Raw genomic sequence first — 21,586 nt, 5'->3', positions numbered from 1 at the left:
TTTTTAACACAGATGCCAATCACATGGTCCACAGGTTGACGGACAGTTGGCTGGTTGGTATCCAGTGTGCAAAAATCTGCAGAAATTTGAAAGCTTGGATGGCATCTATCCCATTTTTTGTACTTGTACCCAGAATCTCATCCTCCATACCAATTAATTATTTTCCCCAGTAATCACTATGTTACTTAATTTACCAATAAATACTTAATTGTTACTTCATGTCATTACTTTGTTTGTAACAGGTGAAGGGTGTTGGTCCACCAGAAATATAGTACAATGAATAAATTATGCTTTTTTAAACAATCTGCATGCGTACAAATGTGTGCACAATAAGTTAAAGGACTTTGCATACACCCCTTTATTCAAAATAAGATCAATGAATAGGTCTTGTACCGAACATAATTTATTTATTATTTTGATTAGGGATGAAAAGACAACCCATGAAGTTTTGGGATTTTGTTAGAATCCCTCAACTCAAAATAACCTGTTTTATAATTAATTTTGTTTAACTGTCACACATAGGCACCATGTATACTTGTTTCTGGTTGCTTCTCACTGCACAAAACCGACAGTGTGTCTGGCATCCACTTTCATTTCAACAGCATCATGCTGGGGTGACCAGGATAATCTGGATATATAGCTCATTAAAGGTACAAAGTTACATGCACAACAGGTTGAGAGGTTCTAACAGAATGCCTAACTAACTGGAACGCCTTCTATGATCTCTGCACAATGTTGCGGAGGAGAGCACCTGAGGAAGGGGGAGCATCCCCAGAAACATTGTGCAGAAATCTCAATAAACAAGAAAAGTTTGCAGCACATTTGCTTTGTTACACTTTTATATTTTCTATGAGTACCACAGGGCTGTATCCTTTGGTTTTTAACTTGTTTATTAATGTCCTGGAGGTGGGCATAGAAAGTACTGTTTCTATTTTTGTTGATGATACTTAATTGTGCAAAACTATAAGTTTGATACTTGGATTTTGCTAAAGCTTTCGATAAAATAAACATTTGCATATTGTACTAAGGTCTGGTTGCCATTGACACAAACCTATGCAGGTCAGTTCATTACATCCAGGATGTGTCATCCTTGGAGGAGGATCTGAAGAAACTAGCAATCTAGGCAGCTAAGTAGCAGATGTGATTCGATGTAGGGTTAAGCATTACATCCAGGATGTGTCATCCTTGGAGGAGGATCTGAAGAAACTAGCAATCTAGGCAGCTAAGTAGCAGATGTGATTCGATGTAGGGTTAAGCATTTGAGATTTTAAAATTTGCATACCACTTAAATAGTTACATAGTTAAGTTAGGTTGAAAAGACCAAGTCCATCAAGTTCAAATTCAACTCTTCCAAGCAAACCCCAATGCACACATATAGATCCAAACCGATCTATTTATAAACTCACGTACATAAACTATATATACCAACATCAATACTAATTGTAGATTTTAGCATCACAATAGCCTTGGATATTATGCTTGTTCAAGAAATCATCCAAGGTATCACAACCTCACTCCCCTCACGTAAAAATACACCTTCACTGCTTCAAATGAAAATTCTGTTCCTCTAGTCTAAAGGGGTGACGTCTGGTGCGCTTATCATTTTTATGGGGAAAAAAGAACACCCCCTATCTGTCTATAATCCCCTTTAATGTACGTAAAGGAGATTTAGCGCTATACTCGAGTATAAGCCAATCCGAATATAAGCCGATGTACCTAATTTTACCTAAGAAAACTGGAAAAACGTATTGACTCGAGTATAAGCCTAGGGTGGGAAATGCAGCAGCTACTGCTAACAACTACTGTGCGCTCCCCTGTGTGCGCCAAGGCACGTGGGATTCGAGGCAACAATTTATCACTGTGTGTACTGTTTACATACAGAAAGCATATGATTACGTGCAGCCTTGCATGCAACTCACTTGCCGTTTAGTGTCTAACAGCTCCCATCGTATGCCGTTTAGTCTCTAACAGCTCCCATCATATGAAGGCGTACATGCCTCTAACAGCTCTCATCATATGAAGACAGCTCCCATCATATGCCATTTACTCACAAACAGCTCCCATGATAGGACGGCGTGCGTGTAACTTGCTGGCGTTTGATCAACCAGTGTAAATCAGATCATAACAATGTAGCAACTATTTTTAACAGTGCCAAATAAGATCAGTATTGATTGAGTTTCGGAATGTTAAAAATTACATTGCATTGAGTACAGATGTTATAAAAGTTGATGTTACACCACAGTGCAGTGCAGAACCTTTCCAATGCAAGAATAGTTAGTGTTTAAACAAAAGTTGTTGTATAAACAACACATGTAAACATTTAATGCTCATATGTAATTGAATTGAAGCACATGATATTTATTTATATTGTATGTACAATCTATAAAAAAGTATTGACAAACTGGGTACCCAGGGCCACAACCACACCTTCCCACCACACTGCTAAGCCTGGGTTGGTGGTTCAGTCCAACCCTGTATAATTTCAGTCCCCATAAGTATAAGGTGTGCTTTTTCTTAAGTTATCTTATGATAAATTAAGCTTGGTTTAGCTTTTTATTACAATAAGGATGGTGGTGAATGTTGGCTCTTAGTGGGTCTTTTGTGTACACTTACTGCATTAGAAGATCCTGATTTAAATTCTGGTGCATCCCCTTTATAGGCTGGATTCTCCTGAAACATTCAAGATATTAAAAAGCTTAATTATATACTGCCCCTTTTACGCTGAATCCAGCAGAGCTAGACACGTATGCATTACTAAAATTTTTTTAAACACTTAAATATAAGCTTGCAATATGATTCATAGCATAGATTTATATTGTGCTTGAAACCAGAAAGAGGCTGTGGTATAGTTATCCTTTTAAAGGGGACGTCTTCCTTTTGATTAATAAGTCTTCAGCAAGTACACATTACATTGTCAGTATTACTTTTTACTTATTGCCAGTAATTTCTTTTTTTTGCTAGTTTCTATTAAATCTTATAATGAAGTTAGAGCGTAATTAACCTTGTGTCCTCACTGTATCATTGCCTCCACTACTTCTTGCAGCTGCACATGCTCTATCCCCTTCTTCATCATTTGCATAGCATGAATCCCATTGCAAGCCAATGCCATTGATGCTTTGTTAATGAGTTAATAGGTGGCACTGCTTGCTCAACACATAGGTTTTAGAGATGAAAACACAGCTGAACTTGAAGGTAAGCTCATATCTACATTATAAGATTTAAAAGAAAAAGATTTTTGCTAACAAGTCCCCACTTTTGAAATGCCTATTTGTTTCTTTTTAACCAAAAGGTAGGCATAACTTTAAACTAAACCTCTTCAGATACATTATTTAGATTCTTCCCCAGAAACTAAAGTAAAACTATACCTCTGAACAATGTAGGTCTCTATGAAGATATATTGAATAAAACAACTCATATGTAAACCACTGTTTTATCTATAAAATATATTTTCATAAAAATATACTTTTCTAGCAGTCTGTGCCATTGGATAATACTAAATAAAAAATTTCAAATTTAAGTGCTACAGGCCTCCTCTCCTACTCATAATTCACAGGGCACATTAAAGGAAATCTATACCCCCAGAATGAATACTTAACATAATATAAACTATCTGTTGGTTAAGTGACCTATTTAAATAATCTCACCAAACTGGAATATATACATAGGGTATATCAGTAAATATCACCTTTTTACATCCTTTCCCTTGATCCACCATTTAGTGATGGGCTGTGTGCTCCCCCAGAGATCACATGACCAGAAATAATGCACCTTTAACAGAAAGAAGTGTGGAAGCAAAAGACAGAACTTTGTCCATTTATTGGCTGATGTGGCCTAGCATGTATGTGCGCCTTGGCTTGTTTGTGTTCACTGTGAATCCTATGATCCCACGAGGTGGCCCTGAATTGTTAAAATGGCAATTTTCTATTTACTCAATAGCACATACTACCAAAAAAGTATATTTTCATGCAAATGATTTATTTAGATGAAGCAGGGTATTATATATGAGCTTGTTTATGCAATATATCTTTATAGAGACCTACATAGTTTGGTGGAATAGTTTTCCTTTAACAAACCAAGAGCACACATACATGCTAGGTTACATCAGCCAAAAAATGGACAGAGTTCTGTCTTTTACTTCTTTCTGTTGCAGTTAGAACAACATTATTTCCTGTCAGGAAATATATGATTAAGCACACAGATTATAACAAAATGGCAACTCAATGTAAACTATGTAAAAGGGCAATTTGTACCAACATATACAGTAGAAGTTCATTTTACATACCCTAATTTAACATTTTCCCTCATTTTACACTGTTTTTGTGGCTACTACATAATGAATTTCACTGAATATACACTTTCCCATATTTTTCACCATTTTTTCTGGTCCCTTGAAAAATTTAAAATGGGGGTTCTACTATATTCCAATTTGGTAAGATTCTTTAATAAGATTCTTTTTTTCGTACTATAAATGCCAAAATGCGGTGTGTACTTTCAAGGCTCAAATATAGTTTAAATTAAAAACCCTTCAGGGCACAGTGACACAAATGTGCTGCCTGCACTCTTAAATTTCAAGTGGTATTGGAATCTGATATTAGCCTAAAGTCTAGTTAAACTTATTGTGTGCTGCTTGTCTATACTGGGAGCTCAATTAAAGTGCCATTGGAGAAAATGTGCCATGTGACAACTGCCTTTGGGTTTACATGCATTTTTGTGCATTTGTTGTCAATAAATAGTTTATATGTAGGTGCTGGGTGAACAAATATACAAACATGCTATACAAACATACATCTATATTCCCCAAAACAGTGACAGCACTCACAGGGATTTACACAAAAATAAATTTGAGTAAAAATGAGGTTTATTGAGTCCAACATTTCAGTTCCTAACTGGAACTTTCATCAGGGATAACAACACTGAGGGTTATATTTATAATGCTGTGTAAATATACCCCTGAGTGTATGCAAACGTTTATTTAGTGGAATTGGTGCCAATGTTGTTGCTAGGCAACCAATGCATGCACAGAATCAAATAAACAATAAATATAAAAAAAATACATACAACTAGGTTGTATGCCACCTGCGGGGCACTGTGTAAGCTATATAGGGGCACACCTGCTGCCCCAACCAGACCTTCTTACCTGGGGGCCGGTGAGGTAAACACATAGGTGTCCAGTGGACCTGTATTAGCATACAAGCACTTGAAAAAGACAGATCAGAGGCAGGGAATAAATTGTTTCAAAAGAAAAAAGGTGGATATATAGACTGGACTGTATGTCCCCATGTGGCCTTAATGAGACACTACCCTTGGGTTGTTTCATATAAAACTAGATGCGATTTTGCTGTTTTCATCACTCATTTCTCTGAGCCCCCACCATCTGTGATTTTGTTACTTTTCACTTTTGATACTTCTTATTTGGTTTGTGTTACTTTTTCTTTTGAAACAATGTATTCCCTGCCTCTGATCTGCAGAATTACAGTTGCAAGAAAAAGTATGCAAACCCTTTGAAAATATATGGATTTCTGCACAAATTGGTCATAAAATGTGATCTGATCTTCATCACAACAATAGAAAATCACAGTCTGCTTAAACTAATACCACACAAATAATTATTTGAACACACCATGTAAACATTCACAGTGCAGGTAGAAAAAGTATGTGAACCCCTAGACTAATGACATCTACAAGAGCTAATTGAAGTGAGGTGTCAGCCAACTGGAGTCCAATCAATGAGATGAGATTGGAGGTGTTGGTTACAGCTGACCTGCCCTATAAAAAACACACACCAATTTTGGGTTTTCTTTTCCCAAGAAGTCTATGAAGATTTTCATTCATCCAGGTCATGGTATATCTAGTATAAATAAATTTGAAGCAACTGGACTTGTTTAGTAATCATTGAAGACGTTTCACTACTCATCCGAGCAGCTTCTTCAGTTCAACTGACTGGTATGGGAAGTCCTCAGCATATATACTCTTCCACTAATCCATTCACAATGGCACTATGTAACTCTTCAGAAAGGTGACATCTGAAACTCACAGGAGGTGTGAATGCTGTGGAGTTACTTTGAAAGGATTACCCAAGTATCATGCAACTCTCCAAACAGGTGTTACTTGTTAGAGTTGCATGAATGGATGTGTGAAGAGTTCTGAAACTGCCGGGGTACAGATGTTAGAACAGATGTTAGAACAGCATTTTCCCAAGAAGCATTGCCTGATGTGAATGATGCCTTGCACAAAAGAGCTCTCAGAAAACCTACGATTAAGAATTGTTGACTTGCATAAAGCTGGAAAGGGTTATAAAAGTATCTCCAAAAGCCTTGCTGTTCATTAGTCCATGGTAAGACAAATTACCTATAAATGGAGAAGGTTCAGCACTGCTGCTACTCTCCCTAGGAGTGGCCATCCTGTAAAGATGACTGCGCAGAATGCTCAATGAGGTGAAGAAGAATCCTAGAGTGTCAGCTAAAAGTGTCTGGCATCTGCTAACATCCCTGTTAGCAAATCTACGATACGTAAAACACTAAACAAGAATTAATTTCATGGGAGGATACCACAGAGGAAGCCACTGCGGTCCAAAAAAACATTACTGCACATTTAAAGTTTGCAATAGAGCACCTGGATGTTCCACAGCAGAACTGGAAAAATATTCTGTGGACAGATGAAACCAAAGTTGAGTTGTTTGAAAGAAACACACAATACTATGTGTGGAGAAAAAGAGGCACAGCACACCAATATCAAAACCTCATCCCAACTGTGAAGTATGGTGGTGGGGGCATCATGGTTTGGGGCTGCTTTGCTGCATCAGGGCCTGGACGGATTTCTATCATCGAAGGAAAAATGAATTCCCAAGTTTATCAAGACATTTTGCAGGAAAACTTAAGGCCATCTGTCCACCAGCTGAATCTCAGCAGAAGATGGGTTTAGCAACAGGACATCAACCCAAAGCATAGAAGTAAATCAACAACAGAATGGCTTAAACAGAAGAAAATACGCCTTCTGGAGTGGCCCAGTCAGAGTCCTGACCTCAAGAAAGCGATTTACACCAGACATCCCAAAAATATTGCTGAACTGAAACAGTTCTGTAAAGAGGAATGGTCAAGAATTACTCCTGACCGTTGTGCATGTCTGATCTGCAACTACAGGAAACGTTTGGTTGAAGTTATTGCTGCCAAAGGAGGTTCAACCAGCTATTAAATCCAAGGGTTCACATACTTTTTCCACCTGCACTGTGAATGTTTACATGGTGTGTTCAATAAAAACATGGAAACATTTCATTATTTGTGTGTATTTTAAGCAGACTGTGATTGTCTATTGTTGTGACTTAGATGAAGATCAGATCACATTTTATGACCAATTTGTGCAGAAATCCATATCATTCCAAAGGGTTCACATACTTTTTCTTGCAACTGTACATGTGGGCTAACCCTTGCAACCTCAGTCAGGCTAAGACAATAAGCATCATTCTAGACTTTAGAGTGAACACTAAGAACTTTAAGAATATTTTAAGAACCTTACATATGCCCAGCACCTTTATCCGTTCTCTATAATGACAATGAAAAAAACTACACCTTTTACTTTTTATTTTTAAAGGGATACTGTTACACTGTTTACATAGCATATATACTTTACCATTTAAAATTGTTGAACCAACAAATGTATTTTTTTTTAGCTGTAATATTGGTGTGTAGGCAGCTATCTCTGTGCATTGTGCCTGAGTCCGACCTTTCGGAAGGAGCCAGCGCTACACATTAGAACTGCTTTCAGATTTCAATGCAACATTCTGCTGGAGAAGCTCTATTAACTTGAAAACACCATGTTTTCGCATGACAGTATTCCTTTAAATAAACACAATTTTACAACTGCCAAACAATAATCTATTGTTTTAAAACTATATAGTTCCACTGTTATAATGCTTCCAATATTAAACACAATTTTCCTAAAGTAAATGCAATTAAATACACAACACTTAAAGGAACAGTAACACTAAAAAAATGAAAGAGCTTTAAAGTAATAAAAATATAATGCACTGTTGCCCTGCACTGGTAAAACTGGTGTGTTTGCTACAGTAACACTACTATAATTTATATAATAAGCTGCTGTGTAGCCACGGGGGCAGCCATTCAAGCTGGAAAAAAGGAGAAAAGGCACAGGTTACATAACAGATAAATTCTGTAGAATACAATAGTGTTTTATCTGTTATCTGCTATGTGCCTGTGCCTTTTCTCATTTGAATGGCTGCCTCCATGGATACATAGCAGCTTATTTATATAAATTATAGTAGACTTTCTGAAGTAAACACACAACTTTTATCAGTGCAGGGCAGCAGCACATTATATTTTAGTTACTTTTATACACTTTAATTTTTTGGTGTTACTGTTCCTTTAAGCCGATTATACACATACTGTATACAAATAAAACTGTTTTGTGCAATTTTTGGTACAATAGCCCAACAATCCTGACAGATATCTGCGTATTATGGAAATCAGTCAGTCTGTCGATTGCTCAGGTTAAAAAATGTTATCTGCTTAGGAACCATGTTGACCAGCGCATGGCTCAGATGAGACGGATGAGGACATCAAGAGAATCCACAGCTCCTCTTAAATTTCATGGGCTGTGGCCCAAACAAGCAGAAAAAAAGAGAGGCAGACACCCCAGTAAGATATCTGTGGTTTTCTGACAAGAAGTAGATTGATCTAATACTATGCAGGATCAGTCTTCAGGACAGCAACTCCTGTACTATCTGCAATTTTTTCAATTTTTCTAATACACCTCCGATAGGTTTGAAAGAGGTGTAAAAGAGGCCATTCATGTCAAAGTGGAGAAACCATCCCTAAACAGAGGCAGGGGACTTCGACACCATCTGTCTGCTACATACAATGCTGTTCTAACATCAGAACTCTTCACACATCCATTCATGCAACTTTAACAAGTAACACCTGTTTTGAAGAGTTGCATGATACTTTGGTAATCCTTTCAAAGTAACTCCACAGCATTCACACCTCTGTGAGTTTCAGATGTCACCTCTCTGAAGAGTTACAAAGTGCCATTGTGAATGGATTAGTGGAAGAGTATATATGCTGAGGACTTCCCATACCAGTCAGTTGAACTGAAGAAGCTGCTCAGATGAGTAGTGAAACGTCTTCAATGATTACCAAACAAGTCCAGTTGCTTTAAATTTATTTATACTAGTTACCTCCGATAGGAGTATTTCTTTAAATAGTATTACTGTGATACATGCTATAGTGCCGAACAAATAGTGTGATTTGTCCACCTGCATTACCAAACTGCCTTCCCTTACCTCAGCCGCAAGGTAGTGTCCCGTTGCAAGATGTTTAAATCGATAAAGACTGTTCCAATGCCCAGCACCACCCCTGCAGGGATCATGATGGACAACCTGTAAAAAAACAGAGTTGCTGCATTATAAATCATTTAATACAGTGTTGTCCAACTTCTGTGGTGTCGAGGGCCAGAATTTCTCTAGCATACAAAGTGGAGGGCCTCTAATGAAAGCCAGTTTTGACCACTCCCCTTTTTTAAGCTGCATGCACTTCAACTACACCCATGTTATCACAAGACTTGCTCACATTAATGGTGGTAGCGCAGCAAAAACCCAAATGCTTGGTGCTCACTGCAGGGATTTCAACCAGCATTCATATATGAAAGAATTATATTATTTCATATTAAGACACACCCTTAAATCCCTATGCCTCCTCCTCTCCTGTGGATAGCAACCCCCAGCATATAATTATACAACAAGGGACCATTTAATGGCTATTTCCAGCTACTAACAAACTCCCAGAACAAACCCCTGCCAGGTTCACCTCCCACAGGCAGCACAGGGAAGGCAGAGTGTGGCACACACAGGCAGCATAGGGCAGGCAGACTACGGCACACATAGGCCCTATGCTGCCTGTGTGTGCCCTATTCTGCCTGCCCTATACTGCCCAGGTGTGTGCCATACTCTACCTGCCCTATGTTGCCTGTGTGTGTCATACTCTGTCTGTCCTATGCTGCCTGTATAAGCCATACTCTGTCTGTCCTCCCCCATCTGTGTATGCCATACTCTGCCTGCCCTTAGTTGCCTTTGTGTGCCTTGCACAGTAGATACAGTGACACAATGCTGGCACTGTTCCTACAGCCTGTCCGAGGTGTGAACAATGAAGTGGGTGAACAATGCAGAGATTAAAAGGTGTGAACAGTACAGAGGGTTACATGTTAAAAAAATACAGGGGAATTAAACCCTGAATCTGAGATGTGAACCATGCAGGGGGCCAGTTAATCCCAATACTGATACCATTTAAGGTTTACACAAAGGTAAGACATCAAAGCAGCCAGACAAGTGGGGGGCCACAAAGAAGGGGGTTGCGGGCCGCCAGTTGGACAGCACAGATTTAATACATAAAAATGATTAAATGTTGCAATCAATCCCTGGCCCACTGGATACACATGTGGTGGGATTGTAAAATACTAGGAAATGGTCACAAAATATCTTGGGCCTACCACCACTATCAGATCTTAAGCAAATCCGGTTACATGTCATACAAAAATTGTCAAATGTAATCACTGCACATACACATTTCATAATAGGCAAGAAAGCTCTTTCCACCCTTTACCAACGTGGAACTTCCAAGTCTTGTGCAAAAGCCAAAACTGAATGTGGAAAAGCTCAACTATAAATATGTCAGTTTCTGCTTCTTTTATCTCACTTTCATAGAATGGTCAATTGTCATCAGCCCTCAGCATGGCCTGATTGATACTGCTCTGTACTTCTGCCAATGAACTGCCATTGACATTACTTCTGGGACCTCCACTGTCATAATTTCTACCAATTATCAATTTTTCTGCTAACTTAACCCACCAAATGGGAGGTAAAGCTATGACTACTGACACAACCATACAGCCCCACTTCTGCTAGCCACTCAGGCTTTTGAAGGAACTGAAATTCTTTTTTATGTCAACCGTGTCTGAAGAAATTGTGAACAGACGGTGTGCTGTTGAACTGTTAATAAAGCAGAAGAAAAGAGTCCCGTCTGATGAGTTAAATGACTCATTAAACAATAAGTTTAGTCAAGGTTTCAAAAACCTCAAACACCACGACAAACTGAATGCTGATAAATATGTCCCCAATGGTATATGGAGTAACTTATTACACCTGTGGATTTTTGATTGTATGAAGTCATTTTTTACACTCATGTGGATTACAAATTGTGCTTGTTCTGTGATTGTTCTGTTGGATTTTCAAACAACCTACTGATGATTATATTCTTATTATCTATGATAATAACACAAGGGCTAATTTAGTTATTCTTATGAATACTGCAGGGTAACAAATGTTCTATTTGCAAAATATCTTAATGCCTTCAAAAAAAACTAGTATAAAAATGATGTTACAAATGTAAGCATACATAACTCTATTACTGTATATACTCGAGTATAAGCCTAGTTTTTCAGCACCCAAAATGTGCTGAAAAAGTCACCCTCGGCTTATACTCGAGTCAGGTGCCATGGGTCCCTCCAGACTAGCACCCTCTGTCCTTTGTGTGCTAATTAGGCCCCCCGCAACCAGACCCTCCAGTGCCCTGGCCTAGACTCCCACTAGCAATACTTATTCCCCCTTACATCTCCTCCGGGACCGGGCCTGCTGCCAGTTTGCCAATGTGCAATGAGCGTGGGGTAGTACTCATATTGTTTTTGTTGACCCTCTTCTCCACTTACAGAGCTAGTTTACTGTTTTTCTTTGAAATAAATATTGAAAAACATATACCCCACTGATGCCTCAATCAATGTAATTGTATTGGTATTTATTGTGATTATTGAAACTTAGCAGTAGCGGCTGCATTTCCCACCCTAGGCTTATACTCGAGTCAATAAGTTTTCCCAGTTTTCTTAGGTAAAATTAGGTACCTCGGCTTATATTCGGATCGGCTTATACTCGAGTATATACGGTATTTATCCTACTGAACATTGATTACTCTGCGGTATGTATGAGAATAACAATAGTATTAGCCTTGGGTTTTTATGATCAGAAAACTAACAAAAACTAACAAATAATTTTAGCAAATATCAGTATGCTTCATCTGGGCATGTCACGGATATGTTTTTCTTCTGCTACTTTGTTTACGTGTGATACCATGACAATGTACTGTTGCTTTTGTTGCTTTTTTACTTCTTTAAATTCTAGGGAGAGGGTCGGTTTTATTTTGTTTCATTCAAAGTTAGTGACCAAAACATTGTGTGTATCAAACTTGGTGTATCCTACTGGCCAAAACATTTCAAATTTTGTAGCACACATGGGTTAAAGTAGACCTATGATACCAAATCTTCATTTGTTTTACATTGTTATCAATACTTTTCCTTCTATCACTTTATGCAAACAATATGGCATGTAAGTAAGTTTCAGTAGCAAGCTGACTTCTTAGATGTGTGCTTACCTCCACCTCCCATAAAGCATTAGAGCTGGTGGCAGAGGTTGCTGACTGTCTTAAGGTAGTACGAAGAAAGACATGCAGCCTGGATTTATATTCATCACATGTCAAAAACTTTTCTTGCTCAGCATGAAAGAGGCGAACTACATCACCCTGCAGGAAGAAATAATAACATGGTCAAAAAAATCTAAGAAAATGTTAGAGTTGCTCTAGTGCAATTTAAATATTTGTCTTTTATAACAATAAAAATGACACAAAAATAACACAATAAAAATAATTATAATTATTATACTATTATAAAAAATAGTTGATGAGTTTAAATAAAAGACACACTCATTAACTTCAACATTTTGTCTAACTGCCTAACTTCTTGTCCATTATCCTTCATTTATAGTGATGACATATTCTTAAAGCTTTGTAGAGATTTTACATCATTCACATGAATGCCTTTCTCAGTAGAGATTACGAACTTCCTTCAGTCTCTATCACAAACATGGTCAGGGTTGGGGTGGCTGACTAGAGGATATCTTGCTAGGCCCAGACCCTAGAGGGATCAAGCTAAGGAAAAGCCCCATAAATCCTTTAACACTTATATTAATGAGCACTATCTACAGATAACTGAATGTACATCTTGGGACTAGGGACTAGGGATATGTGTGTTTGGCTACCTTAAATTACACATGGCGAGCAAACTCTGGAAATTTCTGTGTATTACTTTCTATGGATTTTGAAACACCAGATTTAGCCATAATCTACAGTACAAGTATCTATTAAAATAATACAGCTGAAGAAAAGTTGATGGGGAGGTGGCGATAATCGGGGGTTTGCACTGGGCACACTTAGCTTTTAGCCTGGCTCTGCATAAAGACAATCAATGATTAGCAACCAAAAAGGTAAATATAAGTGTAATATCTTACCCCCTTAAGTACGTCTTCCATATAGTCTCGATATTGCATGAAGAGATTGATCTTCCAGCTTGTGTTTGAATTTAGTGAATTCACCTTCATGTAATAATAAAAAAATTGAAATCTTTTTTTGCAGCCTAAGGCAAAAATCCCAATATCAGTCAATAATAGGGATGCACCGAATCCAGGATTTGGTTCTGTATTCGCCCAGGATTCAGCCTTTTTTGGCAGGGTTTGGTTTCGGCCGAAATTCACGGTCCTGGCCGAACCGAATCCAAATCCTAATTAGCATAAATTATTTTATGCTAATTAGTATTTAGAAGGGTTACATATGGGGGGGATTTTTGTGTGCGCGACAATTTTTAAACCTTACCCATTCTAATTACCATATGCTAATTAGGATTCGGTTCGGTATTTGCCCGAATACATCGGGGTGGGTTTGGGGGTTAGGCAGAACCGAAAAAAGTGGGTTCGGTGCATCCCTAGTCAATAGTAATTGTTAATTTGCCACAATCCAATAATTTTTTTCTAATTCCTAGTTCATTTTTTTTCCACATGTTCTAGTCACCTCTTTGCAGCCTGGGTTGTCAGTGAGCTCATAGTTGCTGGCATGAAGTGGCTGTCCAGCATTCACAGGATTAAGATTCACCTTATCTCCAACCACCACCTTTGAAGTGAAAAAGCAATGGTTTAAAAGCGAGCTGTTGTAAAAATAACATTAAGGGTGAAGGCACACTGAGAATGTTCTGCCATAATATTTCAACAAGCAAAAATCCCTAAATCCCCTAAATAGAGAGCTGTGAAATTCTCTCTATTAAATTAAGGTGATCTCTTTTTCACCTTTTTTATAAATATATCACATATATTTTCTTTAACATGGCATTGCAGGACATTTACCTTTTTTTTCTTAAGCCACTACAGTGTTACTGTGCCTTGAGTTTGGTATAATTGTCCTGCAATTTTTTTAAACAGTCTTATATAAGGTCATTTGCAGTATTTACCTATATTTTGCACCATCAATCCCTTTTTCTATTTAACAAGATGTCAAAACGCTGCTGTAGTCCAAGATCAAGATGCTATCACCATACTTTGCTGTTGGTATGTGTTTTATTTTATGTATAGGAAGTGGTAGCTGTGCACCATATATATTGCTCTGAATGTTAGCCAGAAAGCTCTGTCCTTGTGTCATCTGACCACAAGCATTTTTCTACTTTGAGATTAGGTTGCTCTTTTTTTACATAGATCTTATAAGTAATTGCTTCTTTGTGCCACACTATGTTAACATGATTGTACCATACCTACAGAAAAAAAAGGTGGTGACAGCATCATGTATTTGGGCTGCATGACATTAGCAGGTCTGGGTATCTAGTTAAAACAGAAGGGAAAATGGATGGTACACAATACAGCTTGTATTGCCGCAAAAGGTTCTCTAGCAGTAATAAAATGAGGGAGCTGTATTATTTTGCAAAACGCATGTTTCACTTTTTATTAACACTAAATCTGAATATTAATACTTTTAAATACAAATATCTTAGAGTAGACAATGTAATTTTTTCAAATTTTAAGACTTGGCTAGAACTAAATAATAATTTTTAAGTCAAGTATATAATGTAAAGCATGTCAGTGCTTTGCCATTCCCTTTTAACTTTGCAAGGCTATAGAAAGTGCATCAGAAATCAACTCTCCTCCATTCCAAAATGCCTTGCATGCTTCTGTTGTTCTCCTTCTCTGGCTTGTTAATAACAAAACATGCTTGGCATTATAGAAATTGGGGAGGAGACATCACTACAGATACAATAAAGCTATTTATGGTGCCTGCATTCAGAGCGGTTTATTCATGCCTCTTACTAATTTCTACTACTCGCTATCTTATATATTCCCTGCAGCCATTTGCTATTCCTTAAGCTCTACAATTCACCACCACAAATGCATAAACAATTGTCTGATCTTCTTGGGTTCTAGATCAGTTCAACTTTGTAAAAGTTTAATAAAAACAAATAGATTGCTCGTTTAAATAAGATTTACAGTTAGGTTTTATTAACAGAAATACAGTGTTTTCAATCTGTTCACCTGAAAAGGAAATGATGAAGAGATCTTTAGTTCCTTTCTGTCTGGCACCTCGCTGAGTATTCCAACATAGGAAGCACAGGCAATGATCATCCCTCTCTTTATGATTTCTGTGCTTGTCATTAATCCTATTGGCTGATGCAAATCATATGCAAATGAAGGAGACATGCACAGGGTAGATCGATGTCTTCACTTTGCCTGTCCTTATTAGGAATTATCACGCCTCCATCATTGGGATCTTTAACAGCTAGGGGATCAGCGACCCCCTTGCTTTGTCTTAAAGTGGGAAGCTAAAGATCTTTGCAATGCTACATTTCTATGTAGGTGTTTTGAAACTGAAGCATTTTTTAAAATTAAACCAAATTGCAAATATTATTTAAATGGGCAGATCTATTTATTTTCTTAAATTTTTACAAAGGTGAACATCCCCTTTAAGGTTCTATATCAGTAAGATCATCTCCACTGTTTAACTGTATTACATTTTTTAGTGTTTTTTTTTTTTTTTATTTCATTTCTTTAATTTTTCATTATGCAATTTTCATATCTATTTAACCTTACATTTAGCGGTCACTTACATTATCTCCATTACTTCGAAGTTTCCAGAATGGTTGTATGAAAAACCAGGATCCTTCATTTCCAGTCACATCGAGTGTTACCCGCATGGCATTTTTTTCCAGCAGTGCTGGCAACCGCTTATTAACTGTTAGATACTTGTTACTTTTCATGTGTAGCAGCTGCAATAACAAAATCAGTCTAAATGTTTTTTCATAAATAATGTAGTTTTTACAAAGATGTACCTTTTATGAACAAACCATTGTAAAGATTAATTTCTTGGCACTGATTTTTAATTTTAAAACTGGCATGTGTTCAAAATACCTTTTGTGAAAACTTCAGCTGATTTCTTTTTGCTAGTTAATAAAAGTAATACAATGTCTAAAACAAGAAAATGTGATATATCCACCAGTGTGATACAATTTAGCTAACATGCTTGAGTAGTTTGTTAAATTATCATGAAAATATTGGACAAATTAAAAACTAAGACAAAATGCTGCAAACTTTTCATATACCAACATAAAAATTTGTTACAAAAATTTAAGCATAACAATATAATACCCAAACCCTTGAAAATGAAAAAAGCTTCAAATTATATGAAGACATATTACAGAAGGAACATTTTAATCTAAGCTGGATGGGTGAATGGGAAAAATGTTCATTACATTTCCATCAAATCTATTGCCACTGCACACTGTAGAGGTGCCTTACTGCAGGGGTCCCCAACTGCCGGGCCGAGGACCAGTTCCAGGCCGCGGACGGTTAGGTACCGGGCCGCAGTGGTTCCCGTGTGGCACACAAAAAGGCATAAACTGGCGCGCCACACACAAGAAGGCGCGACTAAATGCACGCAGAGGTGCGGAGAAACGTGACGTGCGCACGCCCGCGCCTGAAATTCGCGCACAACCCCCCACCCCTTCCCCCTGGTCCGTGGAAAACATTTTTGGCTCGGTACCGGTCCCTGGCCCTAAGAAGGTTGGGGACTCCTGCCTTACTGTATTTAAAAAAGGGACATTTCAGCAGCCAGGAGCATATTCTTAAAAGAATGGCAATTAAATAAAGAAGATACAAGTATTAGTTCTTTGCCACATCACTGTCAACACAATGTAGATAAACAGTAAGGTGAATATAGTAAACTGAGTTATTTGTACTTACAGTTCTGTCAACTGTGCGTATATAGTAAAATGCACTCCATTTTTCCTATGGCTATCTTTATACATAGGCACAAGTACAACAGCATAGTGAAATTTAATTTTTACTATATCATCAATGGGCAAGAGCTGCAAGTGCTTGCAGCAATGTATACAGCAGGTAAAGGCAACAATCGGCAAGTCACCACATAGCTTTATATTGTACTAATGTTGAGTGGGTAGGCTGTTCCTATGTGAGTGTATCCAGCAGGTAAAATCTGAGTGGCCAATGTGTCTGACTACAATTTTTATAGTACGTGCTTGTTAGCTACTGGTTGTAGTGCTTCTTTGGAGGCTTACTGCATGCAAATTTTATATCTGTATCTCTGTTCTGATTTTACAAAGGAGCATTCACTTGGCTTGTACTGTAGGTGCTGATGATGATGACTCAAGGGCACATTCACTTACCTAGACACAGTGTGCAAAGTGCAATTTTGAGAACAATTGCCATGTTTTTTTTCCCATAATGCAATATTTTCCCCAGAATTCCAATGTCATCGTGAGTGCAAATGCATGACTCTCTTCACTGTGCCTACCACAATTACGTCATTTCCAGTGTTTGGCGTGCTAGTGATGAATGCACCCTATTCTTTCTGTGATTACTGACACAAGGCACTGAGGGAACCCTGGAGCTACTACCTGGTCAGAAGGTGGCAGTAGCTCCAGGGTTCCCCTGCATCAATTGGTGCAGCAGCTCCTGTTTCAAAATGAAAGACAGGGAGGACTGAGTAGTGCCAAGCAAAGAGCACATTTTGACACTAGTACCTTTTAATATAAGTGGGTTTAATCACAAGTTGCCCACTGCACATGTGGACATAAATGGCCTCTCCTATTATGCATTGCCGCTAAGGAGCAGATTTAGGATCCTGGCTGCACAAGGAGCACTGGTAGATAGGTGAAGCTGAAAGGGAAAGTTAAGGGCTTTAAATTATAATCTGAATGGATAACTTTGAACAGGCTGAAGTTTATAGATGTTACGAACACTGTGCTACTGGAGCTACTACCAGTGTTCCCCTGCATCAATCGGTGCAGCAGTTCCTGCCTTCAGAATGGAAGGCAGGAAATGAGTAGTGTCGAGTAAAGAGCACCTTTTGACACAAGTACCAAGTGAATTTAGGCGCAATTTGTCCACTGTAACTATATGCAGTGGAGAAAGGAGCCCATGATAAAAGTAGACTTTCCCTTCAGAATCCAAATGTATGTATGTATGTATAACTTTATTTATAAAGCGCCACAAGGGTACGCAGCATTGGCTAACATGTATGAGAAAAGTTTTGCCTAAGATCAGACAATGTACGTTCTGATTTAGGGGGACAAATTAGGCACCCTTAGCACATAGAAAGTATTTTCCTGCCAGCAGATCCAAGTCCACCATTTTTTTTAGGCCAAAGTCCACCCCATGCACGCAGTAATGATCTTCAAGCAGAAATACATGGGGTGGTACCTGTCATTATCTGCATAGTCTCTGCTAGTGTTTTAAAAAGCTATTAAAAAAACATACATCCATAAAAAAACAGCTGGCATAATTATATATGTAAATATTGACCTTTTATTTCTTTCACCTTGAGCAACACTGTTTATGGTGTTCTACATACTCACTCACTAAACACTGAGAGGAAGAAATGCAAAGTCTAACTTTAACAGGAAGCTATAAGGCCATAAAAGACACAGATCTTCATATTCATTGGCTGATGTGAACAAGCACAATGCGTGTGAACCCAATGCCTCATACAAGGCATTGTAAAATGCATTTTTATGTAAAATGGGTGTGTTTCATTATGGTTATAATCCAATTGAAAAATATATATTTTTTATAAAAAGGTTTTTTAACTAACTTGTAAATGGGGTGGCATGATGGAACAGAGGCTTTTTCACATTTGCCGTTTATAAAAAATAAAATGGTATATATTCTCCAGTATCGAAACAGTTAAAGTTAAATTACATGGGGTAATCCTTACCTGAATTACACTTCCATACTTAACAACTTCCCCATGAACTTTCTTGTTTTCTGTCTCATTTTGTTTTTGCTCAAGATTTGCTGCATGCTGTGTGGGGTACAAAGAGGTTTGCAATAAACTCAGAAAACCAACAGATACAGAAAACAAAGAGATATAAGCTCTTAAATAGATTTTAAGTACCTAAACTAGGAGGTATACTTATCCCGTTGGCGGGGTTTATTTTTTAAATGCAGTGAAAGTACACACAAGTATTTTCTGATACCTTGACCTGGCATTGTTGAGATTTATTAAAAAGAAAAGGTTGCCAGAAAACCTCAGTCAATAAAACCTGGCAAGTTTATATAAAAGCTAATGGGAATTGTCTCTTACAACTATATTTATTTTCCTAGTTCATTAAAACATGAGTTTTTTAGCCCCACTGAAAATGAATGGAACAATGTGATTCGTGCAAGTTTTTATTTGTGAACAAACGTGACAGAATATCCTGTCGCTATCACTTAAAAAATAGATGTGTATTTTTGCTTTTTCTATGCAATTGTGTTTCCTTTCTTTCCTTACCTTGAAAATTATTAAATAAGCCACCCTTGCTTTAGTGGGTTATAAGGTAAGTAATTAAACATGTAATTTAGTAAATCTTTTGACCACAGAAATCTTGGGCTTTGATAACAATATTTTTACAACAAAACAAAGCAGTATTTTAAATAACTTATTGTATAAAAATACGAGCAGGCAATATATCCAGTTAAAACTCAATTCTTCCAGTTCAATCAGGTTTTTTCTAACTTTTGTAGGTGTTGGGGGTCAAATTATATTTCATTCACACATTTAAAAACTGTACCTGCTGAACAACAAGTGGGTCTAAGCCAGTACTGATATATGTTTTTTTGCATTCACTTTCTTAACTTTCTTTGTGTATATACATAAGATCAAAACTTAAATGGAACACTGTTTCAGTGCTAGAGGATAATCAGGAATATATAAAAATATTTGTAGTACATATCACATGGATACCTGCAACTTTTGCAGAAGAAGTACATCAGAGATCTTCTCTTTGTCCTGCTTTGCCTGTTTAGCTTTCCAGTATTGCTTCTGGGCTGAGTATCTATTCATGGGACAAACCCTAAACAGGCAATCTAGGGAGAGACAAATGAAAGAGAAAGAGACACAGTGAGGTTAAGTAATGGTATTAGGTTTATATCAAGAATATAAGTAAGGGCAGTTAGAAAGACTCAGATTTCATCTGACCCACAAAACCTGGTCATGCAACAGCACAAAGCAGCCCAAGATTTTGTAGGATCCTGTTTTTTGTTCCTGCATCTACGTCAGTATTTCAAGTATTTCAATGAGAAAAAAGTCTTTAAGAAACCATCAGCATTTATCTTGACAAATGCAAATGCAGCATGCAGTATCTTCTTTTGTCAGGCATGTTGTATTGGATGGAAAGACTTTCATGTAGTTTAAACATCAGATTTTTTTTCTATCAGTCCCAATCTCCCTTGAGTTTACAATGTAATGCAGTGCCTCCCTCAACCTGTTCCATTTTTAAGTGATAGTGTAAGGGCATGCTCGGCTCTTAATGGGTTAGAAGACCTGAGTTAGGGACTGAGGAGGAAGCTTGAGTACAGGCAGTTAAACAGTTCAAAAACATTGTACCAAAGGGGTAAAACAGTCTCAAAACAAATGCCAGGATAAGGACAATTCAGGTGGCAAACAGAATGGTCAGAAACAGGCAGGAAGGTCAAATACCAGAAGATCAATAGAAGAACATAATTACAGCGCACCCAGGAGCTTGCTAAATAAGTCCTATACTCGGGCATTAAACCTGAGTCTCTGGCATGTATTTTTTTTTTAAATATTTTCACATCGAGTGATGACATCACGCGCAAACCCTGCATTATTGCGCTGCCCTTGGAGAACCTCAAGTCAGGATTTTTTTCATTGTCATATTCTTGCTGGCCATCAACAATAACAGGTGTAGGAGAGGAATGTCCAGAGGAGAGCCGGTTAGGAAAAGCAGGTTTGATAAGGGATACATGGAACACATTAGGAATTTGCATTGCAGGTGAAAGTTGGAGTCAAACAGCCACTGGGTTTATAATCTCCAGGATTACCCATTCAACAGCTCTATTCAACTGGAGATAAGCAGAGGAAAACTAGAGAGAGAGATACAAAGGGTTTTGCACAAGAAACACCAGCATTTGAAGATGAATTGGGAATCTCTATCAGACACACTCTCTGCAGGAAATCTCAGAGGCAAAAATTGTGATGAACAAAGAGTTTAGACAGCTCCATGGCAGATGGGAGTTTCCATAAAATAATGAAATGCGCCATTTTACAGAAGAATTTAATTACCACCCAGATCACTGTGTTTCCTTTAGAGGGAGGTAGTTCAACAACGAAGTCCATTGCCAAGTGGGTCCATGGACAAGAGGGAATAGGTAGGGGTTGCAGCAGACCACAAGGAGGGGAGTGACTTGGTTTGGATGAAGCAC

At 37.8% G+C, this 21,586-nt stretch overlaps 1 protein-coding gene across 1 annotated transcript in view; it reads right to left on the bottom strand.

The window, feature by feature from the left end:
• itpr3 (inositol 1,4,5-trisphosphate receptor, type 3) overlaps positions 1-21,586 on the bottom strand; it is a 350,279-nt gene that overhangs the window by 295,183 nt on the left and 33,510 nt on the right. Inside the window, exons 3-10 of the mRNA XM_018091571.2 lie at positions 20,106-20,227; positions 19,095-19,181; positions 15,970-16,128; positions 13,896-13,994; positions 13,340-13,423; positions 12,429-12,575; positions 9,296-9,391; positions 2,614-2,670 (exon numbers count right to left, since the gene is read on the bottom strand). Of these exons, the coding sequence (XP_017947060.1) occupies positions 2,614-2,670; positions 9,296-9,391; positions 12,429-12,575; positions 13,340-13,423; positions 13,896-13,994; positions 15,970-16,128; positions 19,095-19,181; positions 20,106-20,227 (851 nt within the window). The remainder of the gene's footprint in view (positions 1-2,613; positions 2,671-9,295; positions 9,392-12,428; positions 12,576-13,339; positions 13,424-13,895; positions 13,995-15,969; positions 16,129-19,094; positions 19,182-20,105; positions 20,228-21,586) is intronic.

Source organism: Xenopus tropicalis, chromosome 2 (assembly GCF_000004195.4).
Source record: "Xenopus tropicalis strain Nigerian chromosome 2, UCB_Xtro_10.0, whole genome shotgun sequence".
NCBI classification, from domain to species: Eukaryota; Metazoa; Chordata; class Amphibia; order Anura; family Pipidae; genus Xenopus; species Xenopus tropicalis.
The sequence above is the reverse complement of the archived record's forward strand: the minus strand, read 5'-3'. Positions and strand labels throughout refer to the sequence as shown.